The sequence below is a fragment of the Crocuta crocuta genome, unplaced genomic scaffold, assembly GCF_008692635.1.
Source record: "Crocuta crocuta isolate KB4526 unplaced genomic scaffold, BGI_CrCroc_1.0 scaffold207, whole genome shotgun sequence".
NCBI classification, from domain to species: domain Eukaryota; kingdom Metazoa; phylum Chordata; class Mammalia; order Carnivora; family Hyaenidae; genus Crocuta; species Crocuta crocuta.
The window spans coordinates 2,237,351-2,256,100 of record NW_027531996.1 but is presented as its reverse complement, the minus strand read 5'-3'; the positions used below and the strand labels follow the sequence as shown (position 1 = coordinate 2,256,100).

Here is an 18,750-nt window from a genome sequence, read left to right as displayed (position 1 = left end):
CGTCCGACTTTCGCTTAGGTCATGATCTCGCGGTTCGTGGGTTCAAGCCCCGCGTCGGGCTCTGTGCTGACTGCCAGCTCAGAGCCTGGAGCCTGTTTCAGTCTGTGACTCCCTCTCTCTCTGACCCTCCCCTGCTCATGCTGTCTCTCTCTCTCTCTCTCCTAGAAATAAATAAAAACATTTAAAAAAAATTAAAAAAAAAAAAATAAAATTACTTCTTCCCAAATTTAGGAATTATAGACCCACAGTCAAAAAGTAGTATTATGAAAAGATCTGAGAAGTAACAACCCGTTTATCTCTTGAGTAGCCAAGGTTGTTTCTTTTCCATGCCACCTACATCCCCTAACTCCTTTGTCAGGGTGTGAATTCCCTATTGCAGATGAATTTTCCTTACATATAAGGGAAATATTTTAGGGGCAGGTACCTCTGTCCCTGCTAGCACCGCCCACTGTTATGCACCTGGTGCTTGGTTCAAGCACACTCACCCATGGGTGAGGAGAGTTAGGAAGCCTCTCAGATTTTCCCAACAGATACTGTCTTATTCCTTTATTATGTGTCAATTGTGCTTTTGTTCCTACTCTTCAGTCTGACGAGCAATAATGTGCTGTACAAATTATTTCTCCACACATAAATAATTAAAACATTATAAGTAAATTACAGAATATTACAGACTGAAAGTTAAACCACAGTTAAAGTCAACACAAATGAACCTCACAAATTTAATAATGTAGAATAAAAGAATTTGCATTGTTTGGACCCATCTAGATTAGAAAAAAATAGACAAGACAAAATTAATAGTGTTTAAAGAAGATGTATAGAAAAAAGGCATAATTAGGATACATTAGAATAATGGTTACTTTACCCTGGGGTGAAGGAGATTATGGATTAAGAAGTGGCTTCTGAGAAGCTGACAATATTCTATTTCTTGACCTAGGTGGTGGTTACATGGGTATTCACTTTGTGAAAAACTATCAGGCTCTACATTTGTGTTTTGTGCAATTTTCTATGGGTGATATTTCACATTTAAAAAGGGCTTTAAAAAGATAATTTGTTAAGTCAGAATCCTTCACTTATCAATAGTAATAGCAGACACAAAAATTTCCAAATTTATAAAGCATAAAATTATGGAGTGAAGCTTCAATGACATTCACATAGGGTAAATTTAAACAGTACACCTCTCTGATGTATTAAAATAGAATATAATATCAAAAAACAACACAGAGATATAAGGAATATGTCTATTATGTAAAGTAGATATGTTAAAATTTTTTCTAAGTAGAAAACTAACATAGGCATTCTATAGATTATAAATAATATTTCATTATATGCCAACTAAGTGGGCTACAGAGGAAAATGTACACATTTATCCCAAAAGAAGTTTCCAGGACTTATACCAAAGATTAAAAAAAGAGCTTGGTAGAGTTTGTGGATGCAAAGTAAAATGGTACAGTGGGTCAGCATGTCCCACAGAGAAGGCTTCAAACTTCTAATATAAAATAGAAGCAATAAAGAATTAGACTATTTGCTCTGAGGGAGCAAAGGAGGCATTTTGATTTGTTTGAGCCTTATGCTGATCATAGTGGTAGGTAGTAGGAAGGTATTACATATTTGTTAAAGTTAAGCATGAAAGTCTAAAAGATATTTTAAAACTTTATATTTTACTTTCTTCCTTAAAAATGTCATTAAAACTTTTAAAATTCAAAATACCATGATACTATACCTGAATAACCGATGCTGATTTATTTTGAACTTTTTCTAGCTTTTCCTTTTTTAACATTAATAATTTTCTCTGTGCTAAGAGTCTTCGCCAATATTTCTGAACGGCCAATGCTGCATTAATCTCCCTTTTCAATCGTTGTTTAGATAGAAAACTGATTATAGCTGACTGAATAATTCTTGCAGCTTTGTCTCTCTCCTAAAAAAAAAAAAAGCAAAAAAACCCAAGCAAATATGAATCAAAAACATAATTACTTAAGACCCTAAACTATCATTTGTAAGAAAATCATATGTTAAATATTAATCAAATTGATCCAGAGAATAAAACATTCCCCAGGCTTAAGATATGCTCATCTTTGGAGTAGAGATAATTCTGAGAATGATAGATGGATTTACATGCATATTTATAAGATGAAACAAAAAATTCCTAGTAAATATAAGCCTAAAATAAAGATCATAGACATGTTTGATATATCACAGACCCTCAATAAGAAATGTAAAGGCAATTTAAATATGGTATGTTTCTCAGATTATGGCCCAGAGGATTCATGCTTGAGTTTTCAAAAGGGGGTGGACTATATGGTTGGAAAAAAAAAGAAAAAAGAGACCCTAAAATAAACAAAGTGGCTTACAATATAAAACAGTTTTGCTTTGTTACAACTTGAACAAAAGAATTAACAGAAAGGGAGAAGCAGCAAAATACCACTTTTAGCACAGGCTACAATATGGCTTTATGGAATAGACACTCAAGAGATCTGAATATTGGGTTATGAAAAGTGGTACCAGGACTGGCCAACAGCATCAGTGCTCAAAGAGGAGCTACCTGCCCCAGCAGCACTACAGGCTACTACCCTACATATCTCTAGATCCATTACTTCTAATAATGAATTCCCAAGAAAAACAACATAGGTTAAAAACTTACGAGGCACCAGGCATCATTCTAAACACTTCATGAATGATTCATCTAACTCTCATACAACTATAAGAACAGATGAACAGGCACTGATTTTATGACTATGAGGAAACTGAGACAGAGAAGTCAAGTAGACTGTCAGTCCACTGGTGAGATAACCAGGATTTGAACTAGGCAATCACTTTGCCAAACTCTTCAAGGCTAGACTTATCATTTCAGTCACCTGAACTGGAAACTAGAATGTAAGTTATTCCCTCTGGTGGCAAGAACAATTTATAGCATGTGTGATAACCTTTATTTAGCTGTCTGGGACAGCTTACCATCAAATGGTGGGCTCTACACAGACATTAGCTATAGATTCTTATTATTAATTAATCATAATCAGTTGTTGAGTGGAAACTGCACAGTATGGGAACACACTCAACTATGGAAGGGTTCAAACTGCCACTCTAAGACAGGAACAATGTAGTTAATAGACTGAAACAAATACTAAGAAATAGTGAGAGTCATATATTAGACCACTTCTGAGTGAGAAAAGACTAGACAATTCTAAAGTTGGGCTGAGGAATTACGTCCAACAAACTAAGTAAGCCATGAAACATCACTGACAGTTCCCCTGTGAGGTATACAGGGCTACGGATATCCAAATTAAAGCATCCCCCCGCCACAATTTCAAAACATATTTCCAAGCTACACTAATCAGTGTGGTACTAGCAGAAAGACAGGCATACAGACCAACAGCATAGAATAGAGAGCCCACAAATACACCCTTGTATATGTGGATAAATGATCCCTGACAAACGTACCAAGAACAATCTATGGGAAGAGGACAGTCCCCTTAATAAATAATGCTGGAAAAACTAGATATCCACATAGAAAAGAAAGAAGTCAGACCCTTTTCTTATGCCATATAAATTAACTCCAAATTGATTAAAGTCCTAAATGTAGGACGCCCAACTATAAAACTGCCTATAGAAAACATAGAGAAAAATTTCATGCCATTGGATTTGGCAATGATTTTTTTTTTAATGTTTTATTTATTTCTAGGAGACAGAGAGAGAGACAGCGCGAGCAGGGGAGGGTCAGAGAGAGAGGGAGTCACAGACTGAAATAGGCTCCAGGCTCTGAGCTGGCAGTCAGCACAGAGCCCAACGCGGGGCTCGAACCCACGAACCGTGAGATCATGACCTAAGTGAAAGTCGGACGCTTAACTGACTAAGCCACCCAGGCGCCCCATGAAATTAAATTCTTTTATGTCATTTGGCAATGATTTATAGGATGACACCAAAAGCACAGGCAACAAAAGTAGACAAATGGGGTTATATCAGATTTAAAAAAATATTTTTTCCACAAATGACACAATCAAAAGAGAGAAAAATCCATCTATAGAATGAGAAAAAAAATATTTGCAAATCACATGTCTAATAAGGTACTTGTATGTAGACTATATGAGATATCTCTGAACTATTAATGAGTACTGGCAGGGATGTGGAGAACTTGGAATCCCTTGCACTACTGGTGGGATTGTAAAATGTGATGAAACAGTATGGCAGTTCTTCAAAAAAGTTAAAAAATGAAACTACCATATGATCCGGCAATCCCCCTTCTGGGCATATATTAAAAAAAAACCAAACTGATAGCAGGATCTCAAAGAGATCTATCCATGTTCAGAAGCATTATTCACAAGAACCCACAGGTGGGAATAACCCAAATGCCCAGTGAAAGATGAATGGATAAACCAAGTGTGGCATATACACACAGTGGAATACTATGCAGCCTTTAAAATGAAGGAAATTCTTCCACATGCTACAACATGGATGAACCTTAAAGGCACACGCTCAGTGAAATAATCCACATACAAAAGGACAAATATCGCATGACTTCACATAGATGAGTTATCTAAAATAGATACCTCATAGAAATGATTTCCACCTTCACAGAAATGATTTCCAGGGCTAGGGGGAGGGGAAAATGGGGAGTTATTTAATGAGTTCAATTTCAGTTTTGCAAGTTAAAAAAATTCTGGAGCTCTGTTTCACAGTAACGTAAACACACTTAACACTACTGAACTATACACTGAAAAAAAGTTATGATGGCAAATTTTATGATATGTGTTCTTTACCACAATTTTTAAAAATTGAGTTAAAAAAAGTATTTCCTATTAGCTTAAAAAATGGGAGTCAACAGTTGTATTTGAGTCAAAAGTTCTAAGAGCACGGGGCATTCTTAGATGCAGTAGGGTAAGGTAAGTTGACACTTATCTGTTTATAGACTATCTCAATCTCAAGCAAACTAAAATGGAACAATTATACATGACATTAGGGAAGCTACAGATGGAAAGGAGACAAATTCAGGGAGGCAAACATATTATGAAACTAGCAACTATTTGAAAACTTATATAAACTGATAAAGTTCCAATGCTGGCAGTCACCGACTCTTTTCTAAATCAGACTGCATGTCATCATTTTAAATACTATGCTGTTGCTAAGCCAGCCTGTTATAGGCTTGTTTTATTTTACGTTGATTATGGGCCAAATACAAGGATTTACTTTGCTTTGCAGTGTGTGCCTACCCTTTGCCAGGAAGAACTAAAAGGAAGAATGGGTCAGGGGACCCTTGGATAATCCTGCTTCATTCATTAGGTAATTGGGCCATTAGTCAAATTTCACTTGTCACTGCAAGAACTTGAGCCATTCTATTCTCAAGGGATCATTTATATGAATTAACCACAATGACATGAAAGTAAATATAACACCTGAAAAATTAGCTATCTCAACATAGTGATTATAGGTTTATTAGCTTGTAATATTTCTACGAGAATATACAGGGAACCTATTGCTTAATGTTCCAAATAGCACATATAATTGGGTGTTAGCATAATTGTGTAAGAGAGGGAGCATGGCCACCTGGAGAAAGGCCACCTGGAGAAGCAGTGGTCTCTAAAAATTAGGGAAATTTCTGCTACTTATAGCAAAGAAATCAGGAAAAGAGATCTCACCAGCAAAGAGCTAAGAAATCTTTGCAGTTTATAGCTTATTAAAACAAGATGGTCTTGAGCAGGAAAATGAAGGCAATTTCATTTACCACCCACTGAGCCCCTACAAATTCTGATAAAGATCTGTTTCTTGGGATTTTAGATGTTTCATTTAATGTCATATAAACAGAATTAATGAAATAATTTGAGAACCAGCCAAGAAAGAGTCTTCACTGAAAACCCCCCTAAAGCAATTCTCCTATAAGTCTCCAGAAGTACAGAGTTGTCCTCAAAGGGATTCATGCGCAAGGAGGCAGATCCGAAAAGGTAAAGGGTAAAAGAAGGCACAAAGAATGTATTGCAGCAGAAAACACCACTTCTGAGTATAAGCCACTGCCTATTTCCCAAAAGTTACTACCAAGAATTTGAATGGGGTTAAAGCAAGTTATTTCAATTAATGCTATTTCTGAGTCTGATAAATTATGACAAAATACATGGTATGTTTAAGAGTTCCCAAAATGTAACTATTTTTTATAGTTATTAAGTATTCTATCATACATGCACAGTAACTCAAAATTGAGAAGCAGTGTCAGGTGGAATGTATTTCTGAAATACCTGATAAATTTATCAAGCATGGTTGCCTATTTTATTTTGTTTGATTTTCCAAATAAGTGAATACAGGATTATTTGTGGATGGAGTAGGGAGGAAAAAAAGGATTAAAAAAGTTTGTCCAGGGGCGCCTGGGTGGCTCAGTCAGTTTAGTGTCCGACCTCGGCTCAGGTTATGATCTCACAGTTTGTGGGTTTGGGCCCCACGTTGGTCTCTGTGCTGATAGCTCAGAGCCTGGAGTCTGCTTCACATTCTGTGTCTCCCTCTCTCTCTGACCCTGTCTCTCTCTCTCTCTCTCAGAAATAAATAAAACATTAAAAAAAAATTTTTTTTTAAAGTTTGTTCAGCTTATTCAAGGAGACCATTTCACAGATGGTTACAAATCACATTATTCTTAGAATTCAAAAAACCACTTATGTTAATGCAAAAATTTGTACTACTGAGGTCACAAAGGGAAATAATAAGTAACATCCCTATCCCTATGCCCAGGTCCTAAATATTTTGAGAAATAAAGCAACAGAAGTCAAAGTGCCACTTTAAACTAATAAAGAGGGGTGCCTGGGTGGCTCAGTCAGTTACACATCTGACTTGGGTTCAGGTCATGATCTCACAGTTTGTAGGCGTGAACCCCGCGTCGGGCTCTCTGCTGACAGCTCAGAGCCTGTTGCCTGCTTCAGATTCTGTGTCTCCCTCTCTCTCTGCCCTCCCCATACTCACACTCCATCTCTCTCTCTCTCTCAAAAATAAATAAACATTAAAAAAATAAACTAATAACGAAAACACTGGAAAACAGTTTCATGACAGACAAAATGAGCTGGCTAACTGAACTGCAAAACCAGACACTAGACGCCTAGACCCAAGGGGCACTCCAGCACCAAGATCAAGCCTTCCTGAACCCAGCATGAAAACTTCATGGAAAGCTCCTACTTCCTGGAGATACGTTAGATTCCAAGAAGAAGCAAAGCGCTGAGTCAGGTATCCTCAGTTTACTTTTACAAATTTACAAAGGGAGTAAGTTATTCTACTTCCCCCAAAGCAAACTTGGGGACAGTGGCTGGAAGACACATCCAGGGAAGGAAACATCAGGAGTCAGGGAGAAATATCCAGCCCTAACTCAAAACACACACAATAATTAAAATTATGTCAGTAGCTTCATATATCAATAAAACGTAAAAATCATATCAGGAATCAACCAACTGGTATTTTGTTTAGTACAATTCACATCACAGTGTTTTCATTTTTAGTAGTACCTGATGACGTTTTAGGTCTTTTTTTAGTTTGTATTTTCTCCAAGTTGTCTGTATAAGTCGAGCAGCTCTTGTTTCTTTACAAAGATCCAAAAGTCTTGCACAAAGAAATGACAAATAAGTAATAACCACCTAAGAGACAACAGAAGAGATGAAAGCAGGTGTTTAACAGATAATATGCAACTTACTATCACCTTCTGAGACTCTAAGTTGTCAGTTAGGAAATTTCTTTACTTACCTTTTCATCGGGAATTGTATTGGACATATCTGAATGATGAATCATAGCAGGTATTCCACCAAGGTCTCTAACTGCAGACCTAACCAACTGAAAATTTTTTTTCTCATTTTCTAGAAGTTCTTTGTATAGTTCTGAAGTGTTTTCTACTATGCAAACAAAAAGGAGATTAGACAGCTCCATTCAAAAATCTGACATAGTAAAGAAAAAACTTGAAGCATTCATCAGCCAAATGGCACTAACCATGATCAACTGCTTTAAGAGACAAATCCAGAGAACTTCCATCAGATTCAGATGATGAATTTAAAACCACCGAACCAGTTTGTGTGCATTCTACAGTTTGAGTAGTACGCTGACATATAGCATCAAAAGGCACATAGTAAGGATGGTAGTGATGGATCAGGTAACACAGCACACGCCCATCTGAGAAAGACACTGTAAAATTCTCCACCTGATTGGAAATACCAGAAAAATAATTAACTGTGAGTAATATACGTTATTAATGGCTTTATAGTCCATATGTCCTTTTAATAGCTAAGAATATCACATTAGGTGCTACTAGGACCTAGAAGAACACCATATTTATAGCTAAATTCTCAATTATAAATACCTATTTCAAAAGTAAAACTTAAGGGGTGCTCAGTTGAGCGTCCAACTTTGGCGTAGGTCACAATCTCCAGATTCATGAGATCGAACCCTGCGTTGGGCTCTGTGCTGACAGCTCAGAGCCTGAAGGCTGCTTCGGATCTGGGTCTCCCTCTCTCTCCGCCCCTCCCTTATTCATGCTCTGTCTCTCTCTCAAAAATAAACAAACATTTTTTTGAAACTTTGATTATCGTGCTAGGAGAAATAGGATCCCTCAAAAAATTCATGTCCTTCCTAGAACCTCATGATGTCACATTATTTATAGAGTCACTGCAAATTTAATTTGTTGAGATGAGGTCATACTGGAGTAGGGTGGGTTCTTAATACCAATATGTCTGGTATTATATGGAAATACAGAGGCAGACAAGGAAGATGCTATGTGAGGACAGAGTTGGAGACTGGAGCAATGTGTCTATAAGTTAGGGAATACCAAGGATTGCCAGCAACAACAGAAGTTAAGAGAAAGGTTTGGAACACATTCTCCACTAGTCTTTAATGGCTCTCTAGTATTTAGTTAAAATGTAGAAGATTATCCATATATCTAACAATTTTTCTATAACCAGAGTTGTTCAAGGTATAAAAGTTTACTATATTTAGTTACATGTATTCTGTATCATTTTTCTGGCTTCATATTCCCTACCAGATATTCTATTCATTGTTACATATTTACACTTAAAGATACATTTCATACAGAAATATAGTATCAATCTAATAAAATACTCAACTTAGATTTTTTCCTCCTCCTGTACCCAGCGGTCAGTTCTCTATTGATCCTTTCTGCATGGTGCTGTCTATTTGAATTTACCTCTATAAAAAGCATGTGATGGCAATGAGAAACAATGAAACCTGGCCATGTGTAGCAACATGGATGGACCTTGAGGGTGTTATGCTGAGTGAAATAAGTCAGGCAGAGAAGGACAAATATCATATGTTTGCACGTATAGAAGGATTAGGAGGAACTTAACTGAGGACCATGGGGGAGAAGAAGGGGGAAATGGTGGGGGAAAGGGAGAGAGGCAAACCATGAGAGACTCTTGAATGCTGAGAAACAAACTGAGGACTGATGGATGTGGGGGGGAGGGGGAGATGGGCATGGAGGAGGGCACTTGTGGGGATGAGCACTGGGTGTTATATGGAAACCAACTGGACAATAAACTATTTGTAAGAAAAAAAATTAAAAAAAAATAAAGTATCTTAAAAAAAATTAAAAAATAAAAAGCATGTGTCCCATGTTTTGTATAAGTGTCTCCTATTAAAACTCCTGACCTGACCAATTTTTCTTTTTAGTAATTGTGGATTATACAATTGGTGACAGATTAGATAAAATACAGTAAGCAAAAATATCTTCACCCATTTGAGGAAAAGTTTGCTTATATATAAATCAAATTATTTAAGAAATGCGATTAAATATTTTATGAAGTTTGACTTTAACCAAAATGTATTTAAAGATACTGAGGTAAAACAAAACAAAGAAACTTACTTTTTTATTATAGAAAGCACAAACAGCATTTACCCAATCCATCAACAGTTTTATGCTTTCACTATATTGTTCAAAGCAACCACTATTCCTTTTGTCTTTTTTCTTACTGATAACAGCATCAGAATGGCATGATAATGCAGACATTGTTTTCTTCAGACGCAGTGTGTGTTTTAAAAAGTCAATTTCTTCTTTTAACTGATCTAAATTAAGGGAACTATCCACCTGAAACACACACAAAAAAGGATAAGTCTCTTTATGTTTTTCATATATCATTTGTAACCCATAGGAGTTAGTCGTCTTCTTTAAGGCAAACACAGTTTATGCAGAAGCGATGGAATACATAGTGGTCAATATGTGTCATGTGAGTCATGTATAAGATTTGGGACCACACAATCCTGGGTTCTAATCTCATCTCTGTTTCCTATCAATGATGTGACCTTGGCTTTAGTTTCCTTACCTATGAGGTAATGATAACACCTACCTTACAGGGGTGTTGTGAAGATTAAGTTGGAATATATAGAAAGCTATTATCATAGTTCCTGGGACAGAATAAACCCTACTAATAGTTATTCTTAGTCCTTATTTGAAGCAAAATACTTCTATAATCATGAAAAATTGATAAAAAATGCAAAATTTACAAAATGTACAATACCTGAAAAGCAAATGCTATTTTCCAAAGCAATGCAAGAGTTTTTTCTCTGTGCCTATCCACAATATCTTTAGATAGAATTGCATTTCCTATAAATGAAAAAAGCTTGTTAGCACAATATATGTACATATCAATTTTTAGTGAGAAGAAATATTTTTATCTTTACTCAATTTTTACCATGGTCATTTAATTGAATTCCTCGTGATCTAAGAATCTGAAGAACAATGTCGACGTTGTGCATCTTCTGAAGACGACTTATTGCAGGAATCCTGAGTCTCTTTGAGAGATTCCAGTCCCGTGTGAGAAGTTCCATGATTCGCCTAACAATAAGGGAGTTTTCAGAGGACACTGTCATATAAAAACATACTGGAAAAGCCCCCTGCATCAAAAGGCGGGTCTCAAACCATACTCCAAAATGTCATAAATATCCTGTCCTTACCCTCCCCACACTAAGATGCTAAGAATCTGTCAATGTATGATTGTCCTTATTATGGGAAGAAATAAACTTAACTCTGCTTTAAAACAAANGGCTCTGAGCTAGCTGTCAGCACAGAGCCCGACCTGGGGCTCGAACCCACGAACCATGAGATCATGGCACGAGCCGAAGTCGGCGCTCAACCAACTGAGCCACACAGGCACCCCAAGTATCTGACTTTTTATTTTGTGTCTAGTCATGTTCTCACGGTTTGTGAGATTGAGCCCGTGTTGGGCTCGGCACTGACAGCATGGGGCCTGCTTGGGATTCTCTCTCTCCCTCTTTCTCTGCCCCTCCCTGGCTCATGCTCTCTCTCTCTCTCAAAATAAATTAAAAAAAAAAAAAAATTTAACTCACACACATATAAAAACAAAAAGAAAACAAAATATATATGCAAGATGAACTTTATTTACATACAGTTATCATCCACATACATCTTCAACATTTAAAGAATTTTAGGTTAGAAAGATCCCAGAAAACTATCTAAAACTGTTGCTTCAAATAAGAGTCATTCTCATTTTAAGTCTGGGGTTTGAGGTCTATGAACAGAATGTTAAAAAAAAAAAAAAAAAAGATGAGACACACACAAATGCACACATTAATGGAGTTCTACAGGGGAAAGGAAAGGAGAAAGCACATTTATGGAGGGGCTATTGTATTCTACAAATCAAGCAAGTGCTTTCTTTTCTTAGACCTCATAGCAAATCCCACACTCAGGCATTATTATCCCACTTTTTTGCAGAAGAAGAAACCAAAGCCCAGAGACATTAAGTGAATTGCTAGTGGTCACATAGCTGATAATGACAGAACTGAGATCAGAACTTAAACTCAGTTTTATCAGATTTCAAAGTCATCCTGTTATATATACCAGATTATTGTAAAAATGAGTACCTGCCTTAAAAAGACACATATACTACAATTTAAATGCAAACCCCTAACATCATCTAGGTCACTAGTATTTTATCTACTAGACAGTAATCAGGATTTCTACAGTAAAAGCAAGCTTCAATGGATTTGGCAAAATTGTTTATAGAACCATAATTTTTGAAGGTTAGAAGACAACTTAAGATCATTCCACGCCAACTGCCCAATCAACATATGAAGCATTTCTGCAACAACAGACCACTTCATCATCTATGGCATTAGTACACAAACCACTCTGAAGCATTCTCAAATAACCTCAGAGATCTATGATCATTTTGCTGACACTGAAGAAAGTAGAAATCTGGTATGCATGGTCAGTGAGAGTTTCTGATCAAATAAAAAGCATCAACATTCAACACTGCTAAGTCCTTAGTAACTCTCATAAAAACATAAAAAATGTCTTTCATTTTGGAAAACAGCACTAAACATAAACCCAATCTCTGTTCCTCCTGGAAAGTAGAAAAAATCTAAAAATGTGAATTCCCATTGGCCAGAAAGCAGGTGTGGTGGCTTGGGTTTATAAAATGAACAAATTAAATACAAAAATCACATGTAAAACATTTTCAGCAAATGCTCTAGCCTATATGGAAATTACCCGAGTAAGAGAAAGCTACAGCAAAGTTCAGAAGCTATTACCTTGTGAGAATATATGATCAGAAAAGAGTGTTCATGCAAATTTAATTTAGAAGGAAGCATGTGACATGTATGTTGCTTCTGAAGAGGTGGAGATTCCAGAGATCCCTTCCTCACACATGTCAAATGTAACAGAAATTTGGAGAGTTTCCTAGAAATAAGACAAATGTTTCCACTGTGGATATCCTAAAGTGGTCAACTGTACTACCGTGGTCATGGCCACTCCTTCCAAAGAAGGAATAGCTCACTGGATTCACATAAAAGCCAATTTTGCAGATTCCAGTTTGTTGCTAACAAATGCTGTGTGCTTTGAAGCCTGACATCCTGAGTTTATGTCCCAATACCCTGGTATAAAACATGGGCAAGCCCTGTTACTCCATCTTACTTTTCCTCAGATGTAAAACAAGGTTATTAATACCACTAGAACTGGTCGCAAATGATGTAGTACTCATGAAACTGCTGATGATATACGTATCACTTAAATGTTTGATATTTTAATTAGTTCTATGCTTGTCCCAATTCCTATTCTGGGGCATCAATAGTTTCTACTCACAGTGACCCTGTTCACTGCCAGCATGGAAAAAATAATGTGGACAGGACACAAGGTTTAAAATCGACACATTTTACAAAAGTGTTGCAGATACTGGGGCACCTGGGTGGCTCAGTCCCTTAAAGCCTCTGACTTTGGCTCAGGTCATGATCTCTCAGTCCATGAGTTCGAGCCCCGTGTCGGGCTCTGTGCTGACAGCTAGCTCAGAGCCTGGGGTCTGCTTCAGATTCTGTGTCTCCCTCTCTCTCTGACACTCCCCTGTTTGCATTCTCTCTCTCTCAAAAACCAAATAAACATTAAAAAGAAAAAAGCGCTGCAGATACTTACCCCAATTTTTTAATCCTAAAATTTATTGCATTATATTAAAAAGCAGGAAAGAATACGTAAATGCAGAAAAGTATTTTCCAGAAAATTTTAGTCTATTCCATTAAGGAAAATAATTCTTATTTCTTATACTTACACAAGACGCACTCCACATTGCAAGTCCACAGCAAGATTTGTAACAGCAAAATCAAATTCATCAAATGGTGTCTGAACATGGTTAACAGGTAATCCCAAAAAGCTAAGGTGACGGGAAAGGTCACCTTCACCGCTTAGAAAGTCTCGTGAAAAAGCCAGAAGAATTTCTTTGCTAGTCTATGGAGAAACAAGTTGCAGGTATTATATTCCAAGATTATACTTTTGTTTACAATAATAACAAATTCTTAAAATTTTGTGCATATAAAAATAAAGTAAAAATAATGGTAGTATTGAGAAAATATCAGGGGACGCCCGTGTGGCTTAGTAGGTTAGGCTTCTGACTCTTGGTTTCAGCTCAGGTCATGATCTCACAGTTCATGGGATGGAGCCCCACATCAGGCTCTGTGCTGACAGTGCAGGGCCTGCTTGGGATTCTCTCTCTCTCTCTCTCTCTCTCTCTCTCTCTCTGCTTGTACCCCGCTCTTGTACATGTTCTCTCCCTCTCTCTCAAAATAAACAAATACACATTTAAAGAAAAAAATGTCAGTTTTATATCATTTGGTAATAATGAACATCTATTTCCAATTTAAGGCTTTAAAAAATTGCTCTTAATTAATAGACTCCAAAAATTAGTATCAATTTGATAATATGCTAAATTAGAAAAGAAATCTCTCCCCAACCCCAAGTTAATTCCTCAGAAGTGTAGTTTCATTGATTTCCAAATCAAAGTTAACGCGGTGTGCTGGCAAAAGGTCAACCAATAAGTTAGTGGGGTTAGAACTAGTAACTAGTAAGACAGACTACACGGGATTCCTATTCCACTCCAGAGTACTGTGGCAAACTTAAAAGTTTTTAAGGAGAAAATATACAATGGAAACAAGCAAAAGTCTTAAATGTGAAATAGAAAAGACAATGAAAACCATACCTTGAATTCAGCATCTTTACAGAAGAGACAAGGATCATGATCGATAAGTCTGGAGATTTTGGCATAATCCAGGAAACAAACCAACAACAATAACTTTTTCAATGTAAACTTAGACAAAGCTTCTTCATGACCTTCAATGAAGTACAAAAAAACATAGCAAGTTATTATGTGAAAGACAAGTTTCACCTTAAAATACGATAATAATGTGCTAATAAAGAAAAGTAATAATAACCACAAATAGAACTCTATGCACCTTTCTCAGTGTTTTATATGTATGAATTCACGTACTACTCATAGTAACTCTATGAGGCAGGTACCATTTAATATTTCCAGTTCATAGAGGAAGAAACAGAGGCACAGAGATATCAAGTGACTTAGTTTGTCTCACGCAACAAATATTTAATGAGCACCTACTATGCAGGTAGTATCCTAGGTGCCACATATATGGTAGCAAACTGAAACAGCTATAATCTCCACAGGCCTTAATGCCTACTTCTGGGGACAGGGTGAGTAGAGACAAAAAAAGGTAAAAATAATTATAGTGATGGAGGAAATGAGGGGGAATGATGAGGGTAAAGAAAGGGAGGAGAGTGGAGAGGGACTCTTCATATTAGCAGTTCTAAGAAGGGAAAATTTAAATAGAGACAGGAAGAATAAAAAGACGACATTTATGCATAGTGTGGAAAGGATGCAGCGGGGGCAGAACTACTTACCATCTCTATATAGATGAGGAACACTGGGGTGTCTATACTCAGCGGCTATATCAGGATTCCAAAGTAAGCGATTCAGAATAAACACAGCCAACCCTGTGACATCACTATTATCTTCCAAAGATATGAGTTCTCCATAAATTGTCTGAAAAGGAAGAAATTAAAGCTAAAGTCAAGACTATGTTACCTTTAAAAAACAAAAGTATACAAGAGGTGGGGAGAGCAGACTATGATCTTTTAAGGATCTGGCAATGTTCTATTTTCTAAATAGTAAGTACATAACATGGATATTTGCTAAATAACTTCTATAAACTGTATATGTTTTGTGCAGTTTTTAGTGTATATGGTATATGATGAAAAAAGCCCAAAGTTCAGGGCTAAGATAAATTCTTAAATATCTGACAAGTGATATTTACATTTTAATGTTTTCCTTTAAAGAACTGTTAAATGTATGGGGTGCCTGGTTGACTCAGCCGATTAAGTAACCGATTTCAGCTCAGGTCATGATCTCATAGTTCGTGAGTTCAAGCCCTGCATTGGGCTCTGTGCTGACAGCTCAGAGCCTGGAGCCTGCTTCGTATTCTGTGTCTCCCTGTCTCTCTCTCTGCCCCCCACCTGTTCATGTTCTGTCTCTTTCTCTCTCCTCAAAATGAAACAAACATTAAAAAAAAAAAAACAACTACCAAACATAGGCATATTGTTCAAATTCAATGAGAACTATTGCACTAAGTATATCATGAAGGTACAATAGAAACGTAAATATTCAAAATTTATATCAACATGTCTAGTTTAATGATTTTTAAAGCAATTAGAAAAACACTAAAAACATATCAAATTATACCCTATAACCTTACATTAACAAAATAGGGACAAAAGCAGAGAAAGTATATGTCAAAACAGAAAATCTGTATTTTTATTTACCTATGTTTTTTGCCTTTTTCATTTTCTTAAAATCCTCAAAGGTCACGCCTACTCCCAGAACCTTAAGGGATGGCGGTGAGGTAAAGTATTTTGTTCACAAAGTCTCATCCCTCCCTTTCCTCTAAAAGGATTATACATCCCAGCCAACTGCCGTGGACTTGCCCTCCTAGCTCATTTGCGTTTGGCCAAATAATGGGCTCTGGCCAGTGGAATATGTGCACTACATCCAAACAGAAGTTTTAAAAGGCATTAAGTTTCTGGGGCGCCTGGGTGGCTTAGTCGGTTAAGCGTCCGACTTTCGCTTAGGTCATGATCTCGCGGTTCGTGGGTTCGAGCCCCGCGTCGGGCTCTGTGCTGACTGCCGGCTCAGAGCCTGGAGCCTGTTTCAGTCTGTGACTCCCTCTCTCTCTGACCCTCCCCTGCTCACGCTGTCTCTCTCTCTCCTAGAAATAAATAAAACATTAAAAAAAAATTATTAAAAAAAAAGGCATTAAGTTTCTACCTAAACCTCTTTTTACCTTTGGCACAAAACACTGTGTCCCAAATAGAGGGATTATACTCCAGGCTAAGGTTCTAAAATTATTTGACTTGTGAAGCAGAGCAGGCTGATAGTAATTTTCCAATTAATGAGAGTATACTAAATTGAAATAAGAAATCTTAGCAATGACACTATACAGCTGTGTCACCACAGTAAGCTTATCATTTGTTCTCTTTGGGCCTAAATTTCTTGATAAATAAAAGCCAAATTATTGTTGACAATTCCTGTCAGTCCCGAACATCATTCTATTCTAACACCTAGAATAAACTGAAGTGAGTCTATCTATTATATGTGTTATCTCACATAACTGTGGCAAAAAGCCTAAGGAAAATGTAAAAGTATACCAGTAAAAGATGAAAAAAATCTAGAAACAGAGAAGTTTTTAAATAAAATCATATTTTTAATAGTCAACTACTAAGGTCCCCTTCCATTCAGTTTTAAAATTCTAAGCATACTGAGCCACGCACCAAGTGAAAAACTAAAATTCAACAACATTTTATGGTAAGTGCTATATCAATATGGCTACAAGTTTGGGCTCTGGCATCAGACTGGTATAGATTCAAATCCTGACGACCAATTGGCATTTGGCATGATACTTAAAATCTAAGCTTTAGTTTTGTCAGTGAAATGGAAATAATAATACCTCACTGGGTTTTGAAGAGGCTTCAATTAGAAAATATATTTACTTATTTAAAAAAAATTTTTAAACGTTTTTATTTATTATTGAGAGACAGAGAGAGGCAGAACATGAGCATGGGAGGGGCAGAGAGAGAGGGAGACACAGAATCTGAAGCAGGCTCCAGGCTCTGAGGTGTCAGCACAGAGCCCAACGTGGGGCTCGAACTCAAAAACTGCGAAATCATGACCTGAGCTGAAGTTGGACACTTAACCGACTAAGCCACCCAGGTGCCCCTAGAAAATATATTTAAAACAGCCTAGTATTATCATTTGTAAAAGCTCAAAAATGAGTTTATTATACCTGTTATTATATCAAGTACCAAATTATATATATTTAAGAAAACTAACAGGAAAGTTCTTTTGTGATAATATGGCAATAATATATAATGGCATGATCTAATTACTTGATGAGTATTTATTAAAGGACCTTAAATTTTATATTCAAAGATCAATTAAACTAACCAATGATTATATAAGTGAAATCATATTTTGTTAAAGAATCTATTAAAAATATATAGTAAAAAGTCTACTAAAAGAATGTATAATAAAAAAGTACACAATAAAAGTAAATAATAAAAAAATATTAAAAATAATTAAAAAAAATTTTTAAGTATATCATTTCAAAAACTGAAGTGCCTATACTTACCTCTAGGCCAATTCGTAGCCATAAAGGATTATATGATAACAGCCAATTCAGGACTTTCTGCCTTTCTCCTGAAATGCATGTGAAAAGCATGTAAGCTCAGACCACTAATCAAATAGAGACAATAAATAAAAGTTTATGGAGAGAAATCAGTGGAAAAAAGATAATCACGTATATGAAATCAGTTAGTTTAAATATATATCCATTCTTAAATGTATATGTGATCATATTAAAGTGCATAAGAAAGATTTTAGGCAGCAATGTGAAATCGTGTACAAATCTGACTCTAAAATACAAAATCTCAAGTGTTTTAAAAGAACTAATCTCAAGATTTCTAAATCTTCTTACCCACATCTTTCCAGAGGTGTCTATCTTTTCGAACAATCAACCGCCTAGCTTCAATTTCAATTTCAAGCTTCTTAATAGCTTTGACCATTTTTTCAGAAGTAAATAAACGACATGCTGCACGACGTAATCGATTCAGCCTGCACCGAGCAGTATAAGCTCTGAGAGACACTTCGTCTTTTGTAGGAGCTCTAGGAACACTGATTTTATGCTGACTCTCCACTCCCAAAAGAAGAGTAGCAGCATTTACTGGGTAAAAACAAAAGGAAGAACATGTCTGGTTAACTATAGATCCATATCCTTAAATCCAGCAATAAATGCAATTTAAGACGGCCAAAATAGGAAGTACTCTCTGCTCCTTCCAAGCTTGCTCTTCTCTTTTCTATTTCAAAATATAAGTGTCACCCTTCACTCAGTATCATAGGCCATTCTATCATTGCAACCTGGAGCTCTACCTGCAAAATGGATCCCAAGTCTAAA

At 36.4% G+C, this 18,750-nt stretch overlaps 1 protein-coding gene across 1 annotated transcript in view; it reads right to left on the bottom strand.

The window, feature by feature from the left end:
- ASPM (assembly factor for spindle microtubules) overlaps positions 1-18,750 on the bottom strand; it is a 52,647-nt gene that overhangs the window by 22,567 nt on the left and 11,330 nt on the right. Inside the window, 12 exon segments of the mRNA XM_077775106.1 lie at positions 1,721-1,915; positions 7,464-7,592; positions 7,699-7,841; positions 7,939-8,146; positions 9,821-10,042; positions 10,473-10,558; positions 10,647-10,789; positions 13,512-13,687; positions 14,436-14,566; positions 15,149-15,290; positions 17,929-17,996; positions 18,274-18,519. Coding sequence (XP_077631232.1) covers positions 1,721-1,915; positions 7,464-7,592; positions 7,699-7,841; positions 7,939-8,146; positions 9,821-10,042; positions 10,473-10,558; positions 10,647-10,789; positions 13,512-13,687; positions 14,436-14,566; positions 15,149-15,290; positions 17,929-17,996; positions 18,274-18,519 — 1,889 coding nt within the window.